We start from the raw sequence: 17,837 nt of genomic DNA, 5'->3' as shown, positions 1-17,837 counted from the left end.
AGACGCTTAAATAATGAGAATAGTTTATAGTGTCTCCAAGAACCAAGAGGTTTTTTAAAATGCGTTCAGGTAGACCATTATATCTCCCTTCCCTCTGATCTTTATGCATTCTTCCACGCTGCCCCTTATCAAAGGCACTTCTTCATTCCTCTGTACACGAAACAATCAACAGTTCATCATTAAACCCACTTATCTTGGGGAGCCTTTCAGCAACAATCCATCAAGCAAGGGGGTTTTATGAAAGAGAATGGTATCTGCCATGCTTCAAGAGAAATCCGTCGTTTGGTTCGTTAGGCTTCTAAGGTCTGTTGCCTGCTTAATCTAGGCTTCATAATTCTTGGCAGAGAGAGCCTTTCTTTTAACTTAATGGTGTAGACTGAAGGTAAGCGGCTGATGAGTACCAGGAAATCATGATTTCCCCTTATTGCAGACTTACCCTCTAGTATAAGGACTGTGTGTAAGGCATTTAGGATGTGTGTGAACTGGTGGGCTGACCAAATTATGCACCAAACAACACTCATGAGAATTGAGATGTTCATCATCTCCCTCTTCTCTCCCCCGGGCTGCAGTTTTATCACTTCAAAATAAAGCTGCGTCACATAACTTCACCATTGAAGTCATTGACCTTTTTCCTTGGACACCGAGGGGATCTATCACATCCTGCAACTCCCACACTCCTTTATGCCCTCAGGTCCTGAGCAGTCATCTTCATGAGCTACTTCTTTCAGAGTTGTATTATACATATCTTCTCAGGGTCAACCATTCCCTGTAGGCTGTTTTTTTTTGGACTTGCTTAGGAACTTGGTTCTTCCTCCTGATTTGGAGGATTCCTGCTTCTGACAGATTATAATGATTAGCTGATCTCTGGTTATCTCCTGATACCAACTCTCTCAGCCTGCAGTGGGAGACGACAGATTAGTCATGGTTTGGGAGCTAAGCCCAAATCTTTTAACAGTCTATCACACACTGTGACAAGTGTAGTTTGAATTTCCATTAGAAAAAGTACGGTGCCCTTTCTCAGTTTCTTGGGTGAAGCAAATACGACTTTTTTTCCCCTTGTATTTCAGAATATGCCACAAATTTCCATGGAAAAAATTTTAATACAAGTAAATAGTTGATAAATCTTAAAATCTGCATTAAGAAAACATGTAATGATTTTTGCTTTGAAGTCATTAGTTGCTTTTAGCCAGTTACATGCCTTTTGTATTTTCAAGGGACTATGTAAGCAATTTTTAAATTTCATAACAGGGTTTTTGTGCATCATTATTTCTTTAATGAAACTTTCATATGACACCACCATCCAGTGATGGAAACTGCTCAGAGTGTGCCTGATGATAATAGGCGCTGTCAAAGTTATTCTGAAAATGGTGACTGACTTTGACAGGGCTCCCCTCTGAACTAGCCTGTCTTACAGATTCTAGTGGTGTTAAGTAGGTTTCTGAAAAAAACAAGAAAAACCCAATTCGTATTCCAGCAGAATGGTTTAAACAGAGAGGCTAATGCTGATATCCTGTCATAAGGGCTGATACGATCGAAAACAGTGTGGGTTCACCAACTGATGGTGTGTCAGACAGCACATTTTTCTATTTTAAGTGGAGCAATTGCAAAATTGCAAAAACAAATACAAATGACTGGAACCATGAAAAGCGGGGCTGCTACTTTAGATGTATGTTTCATATAGCTTTAGCACTTAAAGTAGCCAGTGCTAGCTGCTGCTGGACAAGGAGACAATGACATCTGGTGATCAGTGGTGCTTTGTCACTGCCATGCACCTTTTCTCCTGGTCACCTTCCTTATTCTGGGACTAGTCAGGGTGGCAGCCTCTGTCGCTGGAGGATGTCATGATGCAGAGCTTGTTCACTAGTTGGACTGGGAGTTGGACGTGGCACAGGGCAGCTGTCCCACATGTCAGTCTGTCTCATTGCTTGAGTTACAGAAGACAAATATGCCACAGGAGATCTCGGTCAAGTAAGTTATAAAGTACTCACCCCCTCAAAAGTAGCTCTTTGGCTATCTGTACCTCATCTTTGTTAAAGATGTTGAATATTGAGCAAGTTCTATTTTGGAAGAGTGCATTCAGACTTGTTCCCTCTTTGCGATATATGACATAGCTAAATAATGTTCATGCAAAATGGACACTTTCCCCTTTATTCTACAGATGTTGAATTAGCTATTACATGGATAGTATTAAGCAGCATCAGAAAACCTGCCTTAAGAGATGCCAAGATGATACAAGGTAGACTAGGATAAGAGTATGGCATTCTTAAGAGAGAAAAAAATGTTATCAGGAAGACAACAAATGCTTTAGCATTCAGATAAATATAAGCAGTGTGTAGAGGAGCTGCAAGTTTGGGAGTTGTTTTTCTTTGCATTAAAAAATAAATCTGACATGAATGATATTGAAAGAGGAGGATATGTTCATGTGATGTAAATGTGTTATTCAAGAAGAGGATGTGTGAAAAAGAACAGTGCGAAAAAACACTGGCTGGTGTGCTGTGCGTGGATCTTCTAGGGGAGTAAACCAGTGTAAGCTGCAAACCTCTGAATGTTTTGAAGAGTATTTGAAGCTCTTTCTCTCCCTCTTGGCTTTTGTAACTATGTGCTTTCAAATTGCCTCTGCATGCCAAGGAACTGGTACTGATCAAGATCAATTTTATGTAAATTGTTTGGGAACGAGGGGAGCCACATTTTGTGGTTACACAGATATCCCATGGGATAACCTTGGAATCACTGTAAAGTCTCTTCACTTTAAAATATCACTATTGCAGAGTCCAAAGTATATTTTCTGGTTTTATTCCTGAATTGAAACATTTTTGAGGAAAAGTTGGATGTTTCTTAGCAAAGATTTCACATTTGATTTTGGTTACGGTGAGTGGGGGAAGTTGGTGGTGGTATTTGTCTGCCAACTCTTCTTTAGCTGCGTATGAGGAAGATGATGACACAGCTTTGACTGCTTCATTTTCACTGAATACTAAAGGTTGAATAATTTTAATTGGGAGGAAAAAGAAAACACACCGAGTATTTAGAACAGAATATTATACTTGTCTCTGTTTTTTGACAGTTCAAACTGTCAAAATTTTCCACTCTTGAAACTGTATCCATTTAATTCTCAAGAGTTCTCCCTGCCTTTCCCCAAAATAAAGAGAAGTGAAACAGAGTTTAAAAAAAAAAAAAAAGGTACAGTTCGGAAAGCGTGAATCTCTGATTTTATTCTTGAAATAGGCTTTTTGTCATTTAAATTAGTGTTTATTGTTCCTAACATACACTTAGGCTAAGTAGGTTGCCCATGCAAATTCATGGAAGCATTGCTTGCAGAAATGAGAAACGCATAAACCCAGCATAATACAAAAATCGCTGAACTACGTGGAGACACCGGCGTTTTTATTATCACACTGCTAAGGCAGTAACATCTCAGCCACTGGAATTTCAGTGACATGGCTGGATACCTTTCTTGTTTTTCCTGGCTCTCTCCTCCTTCAGACCTCTGCTATTTTTCTTGATGGGCAGAACATAGGTTCTAGGATGTCATTTGCTCTAGCAGCTAATCTGGGTGCAATTTCTAATATAAGCTGCAGCTAATCGCGTATGTTTTTTCTTCACAGCAATTTCCGATTCTTGATGATTGCTTTAGCCTATGCTATACCACTGGGTGTTTTCTCTGGCTGGTCTGGTGTTCTGGATTTGATATTAACACCAGTTCACGTAAGCCAAGTAAGTATCTCCTGACTGATAATAGGCAGCTATTTTGTAAGTGGCATGTTTTTATTTTGCACTAGCATACAATTTTATCAAGTTTTTATGTTTAAGCTGCTATTAATATATATGGACCACTTTTCTCCTGAAATTTTAAACAAAATAAACTGTAGCTTTGGCATCCCAAACTGTCACGATTCTTCCTGCTGACTCTCCACCGCTGGGGGGTATTTTCAGAACCGTATGCACCTTTTGACAAGAGGGAAGAGGGAGGTAAACAAATGGGAGTATTGCTGGCTGCTACACCTTTAGTAAAAGAAAATAATCTTTACCAGGTGGAAAAGATGAAGTGGGGAGGAGAGGATTTCTAAGCTTTTGATAGAACATTATTAAAATCCAGAGGACATTACTCAGTTTCTATAAAGAGAGGTCACATTTAGGACATAGGCTATTTAGTCATACTTTTTTTAGTGAATTTATTTCCTTTTGAGTATCCTAGAAAAAGTCTTGCACTTGATTGTTGTTGGGGGCTTTTGATACCATTCATTTTGAAAGTAACATCATCTTATTTTCTCAGCTTTAACACATTCATTTATGCTATGTTTTGTTTTGTTTGTGTTTTTTTCCTGTCAGGTAGATGCAGGCTGGATTGGATTTTGGTCTATAGTTGGAGGTTGTGTTGTTGGCATAGCAATGGCAAGGTAGGAATAATTGCATGTCCTTCTCCGTTTCTTCAGCTGTGATTGACATTTAGCTTATCCTCCTAATAACATAAATTGTTTTCTCTCATCTTCTATAAACTTGAAATGGAAAATACATTATGGGGTTATGATGCGTTTCTTGTAGAGCAGTAATTTGTATATTCCATGTTAGTGGTTGCTGGGGGTTGAGAACTCCACATGTGTATACCTCAATTTGGCAAGTCATACTGTTATTCCTGACAAGTGCTTCCTGTATGCTCCTTTTAAACTCAGTTCTTGTGAATGCAACTGCCTGGTATGAGGGAGAACCCGTTGTAGCACATTTGGAAAGCATTGAAGAAATTAGTGTCTGTCTCCTTCCATCAACACTTTTGGGCATATTGATACCCAGCGGAATATTGGGAGTGTAGCATGGGCAGCCTACCCACAATAACGTCACGTTCTTCCACAGAGAAATTAGTCTGGGCCTGTTTTGACCAGGTTGCTGCTGGCTTCCTGTATGGCCTGTTTTTTACTGTACTGCTATGAGCTATAGAGTGGGTGTACCTATGCTTTTTATATATCCAAACACAGCTGTCTCTGGCCATCATGAATGCTGATGACACAGGGAGCGAAAAAGCAAGAAATGCTTTTTCTTGCTTTTCAAAAACTGTCCTTTCCAAATGGCTGCTGCTTTTTCTTGACTGAGATCCCCTTTAAAAAAAGGGGCGGGGGGGTGGGATGGGGAGAAAAAGTCTTTCAGGAGGTACTTGAGCAGTGAGTTTATAAAACTGATTAAAACCAATCACATGTTCCCCTGTCATCGGGATATCTATAGCACTGTCCTGGCTTCTCTAGAACTGTTCTTCAGACTCCAGTTCTGCAATGAGTTTAGCACAAATGCAGGGGTCTGTCATCACTGCAGTCATTGTGGGACTGTGGACCCAGAGAGGCATCTTTGTAGGACAGAAATTGAAGCTCTTTTTTTTTTTTTTTTTTTTTTTTTCATGTGCTGTTCATCATCAGAGTACACAGTGCATAAAGAAATGTGAGGTTTCTCATCCTGACATTTTGTAGGCTGCCTAGCAACAGCGATGGAGGGAGAGGAAAAAAACTCCTGACCCAGGGAAAAGAAACAAGCGCTTCCCTCCTCTCCGCTCCAGATGCAAGCCTAAGGACTTAATTTATTGCAACAAAGTTCACACCCTGGTTTCCTCTAAAAATAGTTGCTTTTGATTAGCTAAGCTCAGTTACAAAGTTTTTGCTCTAAGAGAGGTAGATGTTTAAAACCAACTGCTGTAAATAACACAGATGCCCTGGCGGGTTATGTGCTGAAGTAGGTAGGGGGCCAGTTTAATCTTTTCTATCATGAGTTAATCTGTAGTATATTTGCAACATTTTAATAGTAGAGGGGCACCCTTAGCAGCTTACTTAACTTTGTTAGGAGAGAATCTGCTGACTCAATGCCATCATGTGAATCTCAGTCTTTATGGAAAATTAATTTATTTAATATATTGCCTGGGTTAAGTTTCAGGAAATGCTGACAGTCTCTTTAACTGCTTCAAAATTGATCTCAAACCTTGTTGAGTACCAGTATTTTGTAGCATTCAGAGATTTTCTTTTGAGTAAATTAAACAGATACCAACAGTCTGTCTCCAAATATGTCTTTCTAACTTGGGCGATACACAGTTCAAATGGGAGGGTTTGCATACAGAAAGGGAGGGAGGAGGTGATTTGTCACTCCTGATGGATGACTCTCCCTCCTAGGCCTATTCAGCATTTATCTGTGTAGGGTTGAATCAATGACGAGTCTGACTGTAATCTGCTGAAAGTTGTAATTAGGAAAATTAAGTAATGATTCTTGTCAAGGCTGACAAGTTGATGTATTTCAGTGTCAGAACGGTGATTTGCCAAGCAAGCAGCTCTCTCCCTTAACCACCTTTCAAGAAGCTGTTGGGTTTGGGGTTTTTTTTTACCTATTTTTTTTTTTCTTTCTGCTATTTTATCAAAACAAAATTGGTGCAGTTTAGGAATTTGCTCCTTCCATATTTGTCAGTGCAGATTCTAACATTTAGAACTGTAACAACCTGAGCCTTGCCCTGGAGCATTTGGTCCTGCATGTAACAGTAGGTGTTAAATCATCTATATTTAAAGTAATGCCCAGTTTGGAAATTTGTTTATCTATCCCATTTTCAAAATGGTGCAAGTTTTCCTCAGCACAATACATAAATCCTCATGCTCTCACCCACTGCTGTCCTGCAAGCCATGAACTTGGTTACGTTTAGTTAATTTGTGTGATGCATTTTTATAATTGAAAAGCCTGGGCTATTTTGGGCAGCTGGCAGGTGCTGTACCCTTTACTGGCAGCTTTCATATGCTAGTGGTTTGAAGAAAAGCAGTGTCGAAGAGCGACATTCATATCATTGTATGGAAACATAAATCTGTTCTCTTTTCTTAATTTTTTTTTTTTTGCCAGTTTTGCTAATGATTGTAGACATTTCTGAGATTTTGTCCTCCATGGTTCAATTTTTCTTCCTGCTTTTAACCTGCACTATAGTCAAAATACTGAAACTTCATGACATGGTGATAATTTCCTTAGCAACAGTGTTGTCAGCAATGCAGGTTTGTGATTTTAACTGTAGGATCCAGCCTAGGGCTGGATGTGCTGGGCTGCAGGAGACTGTTACCAGCACTAGGCTCAGAGTATACACACCTCTCCTGGTGTGCCTATTTTTTTAGCAGCTGCAGACATCCCTTTACATGCTAGATGATGAAGAAGGATTTAAACAGAATGGAGGGTTTTGAAAGCAGATACTGAGGTCAGAGGATAAAAATAATTTCTCTCATTTTTAATTGAAAAGTATTCTGAAGAGTTGACTAGATTTACAGTTGTCTTTTTTCTATTGTAACCAGACAAGAAGCAGAAGTCCCTCAATTACCAAGTTCAGGCTAGTTTGCTATGTCATTTTTTCCAGTTATTTCTGTTGCTGGCTGAATTCAGTAGCTGCATAAACCTTTAAGTTTGTATTTGACCCTTCCGAATCCTGTAATAGCCGAGAGCTCCTGGGAGCACATTGCTACCACTGATACCCAAACCAGGATCTTTGTGTCAAAAAGAATTGCAGCTACTTGTGTATCATCCTTCCATCGCCCCATATCCCTGGTGGTAGGAGAAAGGACATCCTCAAGATCCCTTCCAGACCTGTTGTCTGTGAATGTCCCTCCCTGAAGGCTGATACTTCTCACACTGTGTTTCATTAGACGGGATATACGTAACTGCTCTTGCCTGTAAGGAGATAGAATAGTGATGTTGTCTGACGGCAGGCAAAGGGGGGAGTCTCTGTGGAAGAAGCCAAAAGTTTGCACTTTGAGATGCTTCTGAGAAGCTTTTAAAATTGCTGATATTGACCCCAGTGATCCCAAAGAATAATTAAAGAAACTGGCAAACCACTGAGAAGATTGTTGGAAAAAAACAACAGTAGCAGCTAACCTCTGACTATTGGAGATTAATGCATAAGCCACTTGAACACTGCAGTCATAAACTTTTAAGATTGTATGCAGCATTGGGCTTCACTACTGATTATTGAATTACTCACTGCTAAATTCAGTGTGGAATTACAGGGAGAATTAAAATAAGAGAAAAGGAGTGGTTTGGTTTTTTTTTTTGTTTTTTTTTTTTTTTTTTTTAATTGCATTACTTGTACATCTCTTGCAGCGTATGTGGAGTTGAAGTTCTTAGTTCTCAAAATGTTTGTTAGATTATCTGTCTTATCAAGTAAGATATAAGGTACCTGCCTGTAAAGTGATCTTTGTCGGGGCAGAGAAGGCAGTTAGCTGACAGACAGACAGATTTCATCATGGATGGATTGTGCTGCCATTAACCTAATCAAGATAGGAGGCTATGAGGGCAGAAGACATTCTTCAGACATACATACCTAACCCACCCAGCCCAAAATCACATCTCCTAAGCAGGAGATGATAGAAAATTACCAGTGGATAAATGACACTGCCTTTTCTAATATATCTTTTTTAGTAGCTGTGTTGAAATATCTTTTGAAAAGAGCAGTTGTACTGATAATTGTGCCATGTGAGTGCTGCTCAAATACATTATGTCTCCTTAAAAAGAAAAGGAAAAAAAAAAAAAGATGAGAAAAGCAATTGTACCATCAGTTGGTATAAGGATTGTATTTCCCTCTGTGTAACAGCCACACTGCCCAAGGACTTGTGGGGCTGTCCTCCCCCAGACTGTCAGTGAGGCATGTGTAGGAAAGGAGTGGCACCAAGCTCTTAGTTTCTGGAACATTTCAACCCAAAACAGCCACTGGCAGAGTGACCAACTGTGTAAAGAATTCCTCCTCTGCCTGAGCCACCGAGAGCTTCATCACCAATGCATCCAAGGGTTCAGAAGCTGTTCCTTGTCATCTTCGATCTAGGGATTCTGGTATTTGGAGTTTTGTCATTTCCCACAGGAATGAATCTTGACACTTAACTTTGTCTTGAATGAAATGCAGCAGCCTCCTCATATGCTAATCGGGCGGTGTGTCTGCCAAGCGAGACTGGCAAACGCTGACAAAACAGCGATGTAAGTAGTGGTGTGATGTTGTGTCCAACAAATGCAGAAGAAAAAACCCAACACCTTCCTGTATACCAAGGGTTTTCAGTTGATGCTTTGAGAATTGTTCTGGTTTGGTTGTTATTTTGTGACAGCTAAGAAATCCATGGCTCTTCAGCTTGACAGCTAGAAATATCACTATTCTATAAAAATGCCTTTTTTTCTATTTCTGAAAATGAGAAATGATTTTTAAATTGTTGTTATAGTCTCCAAAATGTTTAATGAGAATATACTGAATTAATTGTCAAGCATCAAATTTAAATAATATTAAAATCAGCATTTGTATTGCTCTGATCTGTGCTATTATTTTAGATTTGCAGATTTTATCAGGGGCATGCTGAAGTTTATACTGCTGCTGCTTTTATCTGGAGCAACATTAGCATCAACCTGGTTCACTCTCACTTGTCTGACTAGTGTCACTCATCTGCCTTTAACCACAGGTACCGACAATTATTTTAATTCCTATTGTTTATAATTGGTATTGCAAGCAAAGATTTGCAGTCTTAAATCAACTGTACTGTAACCTGGTTTGGTATCTTTAGGAATGAGGTAGTTTTACTGAGACAACAACAAAAAAAAAAGGCTTAGAAAACCTATTGAATCTGAAATGTCTTTATCAGCTTTGAATAACTTAATAGAAAGATTAAAAATAGCAATACCCAATAATAAGAACCCAGAATATGCATTTAAAATTTATTTTGGGACTGAGTGTTTTTCTGTTTTGAGTGTTTGGAATAACAGAGGTGAGAAGTAAACCAACAAAAATCAGATGAATGGGAGTGGCCTTGCATATCAGTGACATGTCTGGGAATTTAGGGTTTTTAAACTTACATTAATTATTGGAAACGTGGTGCACTTCAAGTCAAGGTGATCCATAGTATTTTCAGCCATTTAAAGCTATCCTTGCACTGTGCTGTCCTCTTTTTTGCACCTGCATTCAGGTTCAGGGAACTGTTCCAGCCCAAAATTAACTCAGCCTGTGCCTCAAAAAGACGGGAAAAAGGCTGTTGGCAGGAGTGGGGGAAATGCTCAGAGGTCTACTCAAGCTGCCAGTGAGCTGTACCCTTAGTTGAAAATTAGCTTCCACTTAGTTCTTAAAAATCTGTCCTTCACATTAGTATCAGCACCAAATGATCAATCCACCTATGATTCCAAGACCTTCAACAGAGTAATGAGTTACAGTAAAACTAAATTTTAAAAAATATTTATTGAAGAATTCTGTAAATCCATTTTTAAATGAAGTGCCATCTTTGTAATAGGTAAGTTTATACATTATAGGAGAAATGAAAATTGTTTTTTTCCCCATTTTTAATAAAAAGTTTGGTGTGGAGAATAGTATATAAAATTCTGGTTTACTCAAATTAACTTTGAGTTTCAGTAAGTGTCCTTGGTGCATTGCATATGTCACAATTATAAACTAAAGTGGGTACAGCAAATTGAAATACATGATCAATTCAGGAGAAACACCATCTGGATGGATAGGTCAAATCTGTGATTTATCTTGAAATTTCAACTTTTTCAGAAAAAATTCTGCTTAAATAAAATGTAATTTAATCAATAAACAAATCAAATTTCACGGTGGCTGTTGTCGTACCAAATTACTATGCTTTTCCATCAAATCTAAAATAAATGCAATAAAAGCTTATTTCTTGTGCTTGCCTGCTTCATCACTGCAAGCCTGCAGTAATGTAGAATTTTACAGTAACTCTATCCTCTGAATTGTTGCAACAAGCCAAACACATAAATGTCCCTTCAAGTCTATGCATAAGAATGAAGCAAAGAGGTTTCAAGAGGTGAAAGTCATTACGTCTGTACTCACCAGTGATCCAAAACAAAACTGATGGAGCTCTGTCTCTGATTTTATGTTATTTCTTCGTAAAGAACTCGGCATGCAACATAGGTTCTAGAAGAATTCTTGCTTGTTTATAGCATCTAGGTGCATTATGGTGTTGTTTTTTTTTTGTAAAGGTGATCCACTGTCAAGACATAGAAGTATGTAACGTATTTGAGGTTTGATATAAAGTATCCTAAACTAGCATCCCTTGATAAAACTCTAGGGTTTGGGTTTTTCTTTTCATGCAGTTATTGTTTCTTTTTAAGTGGATGATTGCTTAGATTGAGTTATAAATTATATTTTAGAGTTTTCTGTCTGTGCTGTTCTTATATATATAATGTCACTGTAAATGTTGAATCCTTTTCTATAAAACACAAGCCTATTTTGAATAGAAATGACAGCAATAGAGTGCATTCCTCAAAAAAAAAGGCAATCTAAAGCATCAGGGCCTAATGTGCAGCCACCAAATAAGATCTCTTTTTTCTTCTGTGGCATAGTGTTTAAACTTCATAGATAAGCAGGGGGAAGGGAGGGGGCTGTTCATATCAGCCTTTTCTCATTAAAGTTCATATAAAATAAATGTGATGCGCTTCTTCAATTTAGATCCTTGTACACAGAAAAACAGTGGTATATCTTTATGAAATATGCTGTTATGGATGAAAACACACAAGCTATTTAAGCTAATTTATAGGACTTCATGCTAGATTATTCCTCAATGTAATGATGCAATATGATGATGACCTCTGCATTCCACAGTAATTGGGAGAAACGGTACATTTGAATTGATTTGGATGAACTACTTTTTTTTTTTTTTTTTTCTTCTTCTTTTAATTAAAAGTTTGAGATGTAGAGTATATCAGAGTATAAATGTAGGTCAAATGCAGGCCATTGGCTGGCAGCTTTGGGAAGTGATTTGAGGTAGCTGGTTAAGGTAGAAGTCGCTCTGCATACTCATTGGACCAATGTTGACAGTGGACTTCCAGATAGTTATCCTCTGTGTGGTTTTGTAGAGCTGGAAGATGTGCAAAACAAAAGCAGCCATCATTGTGGAGTTTTTTTCTTTCTGTCTGTCTGTCTCTTTTTTTTTTTAGAAGAGATCCATGTAATGCTTTGTATCCCAGAGCTTCTTTGCAGACATCACTGAACACCTGCTGCAAAGCAGGGATTGTTGTGTTACTGAGTACAGCAGGGTTCGATGTTGCCAGAACGGTAATAAGCTCCTCAACTACTTCTTCGTGTTCTGTGGCCAAGAGCACAACTGTTAGGCTTGGTGGTGTTACAGAGCCAGTGGTGGATCTCAGTCCACACTTTCAGCCTTATTCAAATGCTAAGGCAGAGCAAGCAGCGTTCAAAACTGACTTATGGAAACATGTCGGGGTGTACATTTGATCTTGCAAGGAGGTTTTCCCTTTCAACCATTGAGCTCTCATTTTGTGAGGGGCTTCCTCCTCCTCTCTTGCCCTACCTCTGATGTTCTTCTCTTGAGCAAGTCAGACCTTGCCCCACAAAACTACAAGTGTTGCCATCTTCAGCAATACCTGGAAACTGCTAAAATAGCCACGTGACCTGCTGGTACGGTTAAAAGGGAGTTCTTCCACGGGACGTGACAGTCATTTTCAATGAGGAAGCAAGACACCTCATGGGAGTCTTTGTACTGGTTGTCATGGTTTGAGCCCAGAGGGCAACTGAGCACCACACAGCAGTTTACTCACCCCTTCCCTCCCAGAACTGAGAATGAGAAAATAAAGCAAAAGGCTTGGGAATCGAGATAATGACAGGGAGGGATGACTCACCCATTACAGTCAAACAAGCAAACAAACCCAGTGCACTGGCCCAGATACTAAGGCAGGCTTAAGCATAGAGATAAAGGCTGGTTACAGAACACTGTCGTCCTCTTCATCTCACCTGACAGCTGCTTGATCCACAAATAAAGTTTGCATCCATAGGCAGACCTTGCCAGTGGTTACCCTTGGGTCCAAATACAGTCTTTTCCGTTAGCATGTGGATATTGTGTGGCATACATGCTCATTCCTCTCTTCTGAAAATCCTCTCCCTGTCTCTCACCTGGTCTCCAGAGTAAGCACGCAGGTGGGAATGTTTGCATGCAAGCAGGCTTTTGAAATGCTAAAAAGATGAGAGAGTTTCACCAATTATTCACCTGAAAGGAAAGGGAAGAAAATCTCTAAAGACCTGTTTTAAAATACAACCAGCCAACCCCTCTTTTTTAATCAGTATTCTTTGTAGCAGTTGTTGTAATGTCTGGTTTAAATATTGAGGGAGGAATTGTATTTGAAAAAACAGTCACAGCAAAATGTTTTTTCCTGCACTTGTTTGTGTAATATTCTCCTAATTCCTTGTAAACAGGCACGACATCATCTAAAGATATTTCCTACAAAATGTAATTACTTAGAATGGGGACCTTTAATGCAGATATTAAAAATCAATGACTGCTTTGTGTTTTCTTTAAATGATGCTGTTTAGCATTGTTTGTATTGTGTAATGCCTGCATTGCTCTGCATTACTGTGATAAGCTCAGTTTTTTCCTCCTGCCACAGAGCAAGGCAAGTTTTCTGTCACTTTCTGACTTTCTCATATATTTCCAAAAGATTTTATGAAAAGTGTATTTGGAGTCATGTGTATGAACTATAACTGCTAGTGTGGAAAAAAAAGAAAGCAAGGCAATAATCATATAGTGCCATCATAGCTACTATATCATCTGTCTAAAACAGCTCTCATCAGCTAATCACAGCTCTTAAAACCCCTTGATTCTGGAACCAGTTTACGTTTTAAGCAAGCTTGAATTTTCTTTTAAGAAATTTTAATTTTAATGTATATTATTTGCATTTTCCAGCAAGTTTCAAAGACAATTTTATGTACACACTGAGCATTAAAATAGTTTTCTCCATTGAATTCCCAATGCAGCTGCTGCTCTGTTTCTCTGTGCCAAGTTCATTGTTAGTTTGCTTTGTACTGAACTTCATTATGTGAATTTATGTACAATGGGATACTCTGACCCAAAATAATTGTGTAAGGCATTGTAATGCCAGTTTCAGTATCTTGCCACTTTGTATTACTGGTAATATCTCTGGATACAAATACTAGCATTTTCCAAAAATTGATATGCAACACTAGTTGCTTGCAGCTCAGTTTGAATGTTTTCAGCATAGCATATCAAGAATATTCTAATATTTATGAGTACATTCAGCAGAATTTTGCTTTACAAAACCTTTTCTAGTGCTGCATGGCAGATATTCTGAATACGATGGCAACTCCATGAGTTGATGACTATATTTAGGTTAAGAGGTATATACATTATTTTTCGGGTTCAACAGATTGAACATTATAAACACATCTGTCTCCCTGTACTCATCTACAAAGCACAGTGTTGAAAATGAGAGATATTAATTATTTAACACTGATTGTTTTAGTCCTTGAGTTTAATTTCTTCACTATAAACAAGATGTGCTTGATAAGTATAAGGCAGGGGGACCCAGAGGATAAAACAGTGGCCTGAAAACATTTCTTTCTCTAGCTTCAGCATTAACCTGCTTATGACTGTGGGTAAATCATTACCCCCACGCCTCTTGTGCTTTTCCCACTTGTAAAATGGGAGTAATGACATTTGTCTTCCTGAAGGCCTCTGTAAATCCACAGATAGAAGAGAACTTAAAGAAGAACTAATCTAAGGGTTTTATTTAAAAACAGTTAAACCCCTCAGCGTTAAATAGTGTAGAATGCTTGAAATTTGGGAGGAGCATTTCAGGGATTAATATCTATAAATCTGGCCATTCGAAATATCCCTCAATAGCAAGCCTCAAATACTGTATGATTACCAGCCTCTGTCACCACCACTCTTTTTTTTTGAGGCTCACTCAGTAATTTCTTCACTTTTTAGTTCTCCAAAGTGAATGCTCTGCTTTCAAAGTGAGTTCCACTTGCTTTTCTCTTGGGAAGTATAATAGAACAAATCCAATTTGATCAGATTTTTGGTCACTTTCATAACTATATCATGAGATAAGAATTTGATCAGTGCATGCTGGAATGGAAATCCAGGCAATGAAACATATTGATGTTATAAATGTGCACTACAGGGACATCCTTCTTCTATTGTGTTTTTTGTTCCTATAAATGGATTACAGTAAAAATTACTATCTTACCTTGAAGGAGTCACATTTCTCATGGAAAAATTAAGGGTGACTTCTTCCATGACTATTCTTACCATGGCCAGTAGCAAGAATTAAATTATAGGGAAGTTTCATTCTACTTTAACAGACTTCAGAGAGTTTGGTAGGAAGTAATTTTGAATTGTTCAGATGATTGGTGGGGATACAAAAGCGCTAAAGTCAATGAAGCCTGCATCCACATGAGACATTATTCTTTCATTTTGGCATTTGGGATATTGTTATAACAGGCAATAACAAAGTGCCCTAGGTCTCTGTAGGTTTTGCTTTAAATTGTATGTTGCACCCAAGAGAACATATTCAGTTGTATTTACTTTCCTGTTTATCCATATGAAATTTGTGTGAGTCTTGGCTCAGTTTTTCTGAGAAGAGAACTGTTACAAAATGTACAGAGTTCAAGAGTTTCTGGCAGAGGACTTTGGAAGAAGATACTGTACCACCTGCTTGCACTCAATATTGCTCTAGAGTATCTGCATTTCCTTTGTAAATTTATCTGCAAAATACTTTTTAAAGAAATGGTAATATTTCATATTCTTTGTTGAAAAACAACCAAAATCTATGTGCCAATGGGTTGATAAGAACTACTTAGATCACTGGCGGTCCTCTCATTAATTTCACTTGGGTTTGGATTGGGCTTTGTAGTTATACATTTAGTGATGATATAATTTAAGAGTAAATTGCTAAACATGTTGCAGAATGTCCTGGGAAGTTCTGGGAACTTGTTTGGATGTCAGAGATACTTGAGACTCCTTCTGCTGTGTTGCAAGCTCATCTGGGGACACCAAGTGCACGCTGTCATTTAAATCACATCCCTGTTTGAATTCCTTTTTTTTTTTTTCCTAATTATTTTTTATTTTTTAATTGGTGTAAGGCTTTTGCTATGGCTTATGGCTGGGAGAAAAGAAATTCTGTTTCTGGGATACAGGCATGTATTTGCCAACAGGTAGCTGAAGACCTACAAGGGATAAGAAGGAAACTTCCTTCCTACTGCTTTTCCTCCCTTTTGTGCCAAGCCACTGTATTACCATCAGTCCCCAGTCGGTACCTTGCTTCATCTGACTGGTAACATCTCTAGTGCTATTCTCAAGGCACATCTCATTCCCTGTTTCCTTCCTGGCCAGGAGGAGAATGAGCACTGAGGGACTAGCATGGGTTGCCTCACACCTCAAGCCCGAACATGACATGACGAAGCCCGGCTTGGGGCTCCTGCAGCGGCAGCTCCAGGCTGGTTCTCTGAAGCAGCTGTGCCTTTGGATGGGTGTTTTGCCTTCCCCAATCTTTTTGAGGTGTCCAACCTGAGAAATAGGTGCTTAATTCACACAAACATCTTTAAAACATGACATTAATCAAAATAGATTGAAGAAACCCAGCCCAGTTCCATTATTTATCGATGTCCACAGCTGCCACTGTCTCAGGTACATAACTTTGCACATAGCTTCATAGGCAGTTAATTCCTTTTCCTAAGAAAGAGGGACCCTTTTTTACACTAATAGCATAACATGCTTCCCCAGCGTATGCCTGTCTAACCTAGTTGTTTGTCCTTGTTAGGCTTTAGGACATAACGTTAACTTCTTGGTAAATCATCTCTTTTTTTTTCTTTTTTGTCAGTGCTTTCATATCCTTATGTTCATTTCCAATGACTGTCATCAAGATTGTCTTAATTGAAAAAACATTTTCTGTAACTTTAGCAGCTGTTCTTCTGCAGTATAAAATCATGGTAATTGTTTGTGTTGGTTCAATGAAGGTCGCTGTAATGGGAAGTAAATGGTCTCTGTTAACAGGTGGTATTCTCCCTGCCATGGTATCTTGTTGCCCATGGGCTGGAATATGAGGTGTGCTATTTAGTGTATGAAATAAAAGGCAAAACTACTTTTGACCTCTTACTTGACTTCTTCTTATAACTTATTTTTCTGAAACTACGTATCTTACCTTTGACTCTCTGTTTAGTTGACCAGCTGGATTTGTGACTTAATGTGAGTTATTTGAGTAAGCTTATTTGTATAGCACTCAGGAAGACCCTGGATGATTTACAGAAATAAAAAATATTTTCCCATCGTTACAATATGTAGCCATTAAGGGAGTCTTTCAGATGTGTGTATCTCCTTCACTTTCAGAGCTTATTTTTGTGGTTTACCAGTTAAAAGTTGTCATTTCCATTAGAACTTAGGACTTAAATTGTCATCTACTGGATGCAAAATTCTGCCTGTCCTTTTGCCTTGACATTTCCGCTTATTAATTCCAAATATGTATGTACATATATGTAGACCTTGTTCTGTAAGTATTACCTGTGATCACAGCTGAGGTGTTGTCAGTGGCATTCAGCTAGCAGTTTTTGGTGTGCACACATGCGGCAGGTTATGCTTTGGGAATAACCAAAAGGTGATGCCTAAAACTGCTTTGCTCATGGTACTGTGGAAGTGTGAGGTGTGTGCCAGTGGGTGTATTTGCATGACTGAAGTAAGCTGTTGTGACAAATGTAAGGATGTAGTTTCTAAATTAGAGTTACTGTACATGTTTGCTTACGGTCTAGTCATCTTAATGCATTTTAATAAGTGATGAGCAATGATGTAATTCAACTAGCGTATGTTAAACTATCAAATTTATTTTGAAGGCTTCCGTTTGCTTTATGAACACTTTGGCACCTACTGTATTGACTAAAAATTGAAGTTCTGATCTTTTAAACGGCTGCTAATCTTAGATGCATATTTTTACATTCATCTGAAGTGAATCTAGGTTTCTGGAAATCATACGTCTAGAGATTGTATCTATTCAGAGGCACAGGATTCCCCTTTCCCAGCTGTTGTTCTTTATGGAGGAGGATTCTTGCTACAGAGGTA

General features: G+C 38.5%; 1 protein-coding gene across 1 annotated transcript in view; it reads left to right on the top strand.

Moving 5' to 3' along the window:
- Window positions 1–17,837, top strand: part of SLC49A4 (solute carrier family 49 member 4) — a 72,501-nt gene that overhangs the window by 41,811 nt on the left and 12,853 nt on the right. The window contains exons 5-7 of the mRNA XM_033003458.2: window positions 3,603–3,711; window positions 4,327–4,394; window positions 9,298–9,425. Of these exons, the coding sequence (XP_032859349.2) occupies window positions 3,603–3,711; window positions 4,327–4,394; window positions 9,298–9,425 (305 nt within the window). The remainder of the gene's footprint in view (window positions 1–3,602; window positions 3,712–4,326; window positions 4,395–9,297; window positions 9,426–17,837) is intronic.

The sequence above is a fragment of the Tyto alba genome, unplaced genomic scaffold (assembly GCF_018691265.1).
Source record: "Tyto alba isolate M040663 unplaced genomic scaffold, T.alba_DEE_v4.0 Super-Scaffold_7, whole genome shotgun sequence".
NCBI lineage: Eukaryota > Metazoa > Chordata > Aves > Strigiformes > Tytonidae > Tyto > Tyto alba.
Note: the sequence above shows the minus strand (reverse complement) of the source record. Positions and strands in the feature narration are given on the sequence as shown.